Source organism: Penaeus monodon, chromosome 29 (assembly GCF_015228065.2).
Source record: "Penaeus monodon isolate SGIC_2016 chromosome 29, NSTDA_Pmon_1, whole genome shotgun sequence".
Lineage (NCBI taxonomy): Eukaryota > Metazoa > Arthropoda > Malacostraca > Decapoda > Penaeidae > Penaeus > Penaeus monodon.
In genome coordinates this window covers 28,320,668-28,321,683 of record NC_051414.1, presented here as the reverse complement: position 1 = coordinate 28,321,683, position 1,016 = coordinate 28,320,668, and the positions used below count along the sequence as shown (strand labels likewise).

The 1,016-nt window shown below is 34.1% G+C and overlaps 1 protein-coding gene across 1 annotated transcript in view; it reads right to left on the bottom strand.

Annotated features, from left to right (window-relative positions):
* The window catches only part of LOC119592105 (protein SGT1 homolog), a gene marked incomplete in the record, with an annotated part of 11,351 nt that overhangs the window by 7,255 nt on the left and 3,080 nt on the right, over positions 1 to 1,016 (bottom strand). Inside the window, 2 exon segments of the mRNA XM_037940924.1 lie at positions 258 to 395; positions 688 to 778. Of these exon segments, the coding sequence (XP_037796852.1) occupies positions 258 to 339 (82 nt within the window).

The following is a 1,016-nucleotide window of genomic DNA, read 5'->3' as shown; positions in this document are numbered from 1 at the left end:
AGCAACCAGTACAGTGAGGAAACAAGGCAAAACTCATCTCCACTCTGTGGAGTGGTGGGTTTGGGGATGAGGATCAGGGTAATGCAGCTTTAATTACACTTTCAATATCAGAGTAGAGTAATTTGTATTATATGAAGATGGAAGATGTCAATCAGATCATGGGATGCTTATTACCATTTTACTAGATAAATAAATTTAAATGTACATTCCTAGTTTCAAATCCCTCTTAAATGCCTGAGAATTTATCTATAACCAACCTCCTTTTTCTTTGCCCTTCTTGAATGTGTCTAAAGATTCCACGTACTGTCCTAAATTGAAGAGCGCTTTCCCATGGACCATATGAGCTTCAGCCCCAGAGCCAAATTCTATTGCCCGAGCTGCATCACTTGCTGCTTCTGAAGATTGGAATGGTATGGTTACATTTTTTGGTTATAGTCCTGTGATATCAATGTAAACAAATGAGTGAACAAATTAATTTAAAAAATATATATATGTACTGATACACATGTTACATCATTGAGTTTTGGGGGCAATAGATAAGAAAGTTGCATATAGAGCTATAATGTCCTAGTTATTTAGATCAACACTAACTTCGAAGACAAAATGAATGATTAAGTAGTACCATATAAAATTTTCATTCACTATTGAACTATTCATTTTTTAATTCTTGTCTTCTTCATACTGTACCTTTGAATTTTTCAAGTTTTAGTAGGTTTTGCGCTCTTAAAAGGAAAAGTTCATGGCTATTGGGATTCCCTTTAATCTCAGCAGTCAACCGCTGAAAGGAAAATCACAAAGCCATTTCAGTGCTTAAACACAGGATATATGTTTCATAAATTTATAACTAATAAACCCAAGTCATATAACAGTAGATTAAAATATTACTTCATTAAATTAAGTGAACTGCATCCATACTCACTCAAGGTGAGTTGTATAGGGCTATCTGTATTTGTAGCTGGAGTTACTAGCCAAGAAGGTTTAGTGGAAAGTTACAGATGAGGAAAATATAAGAATAT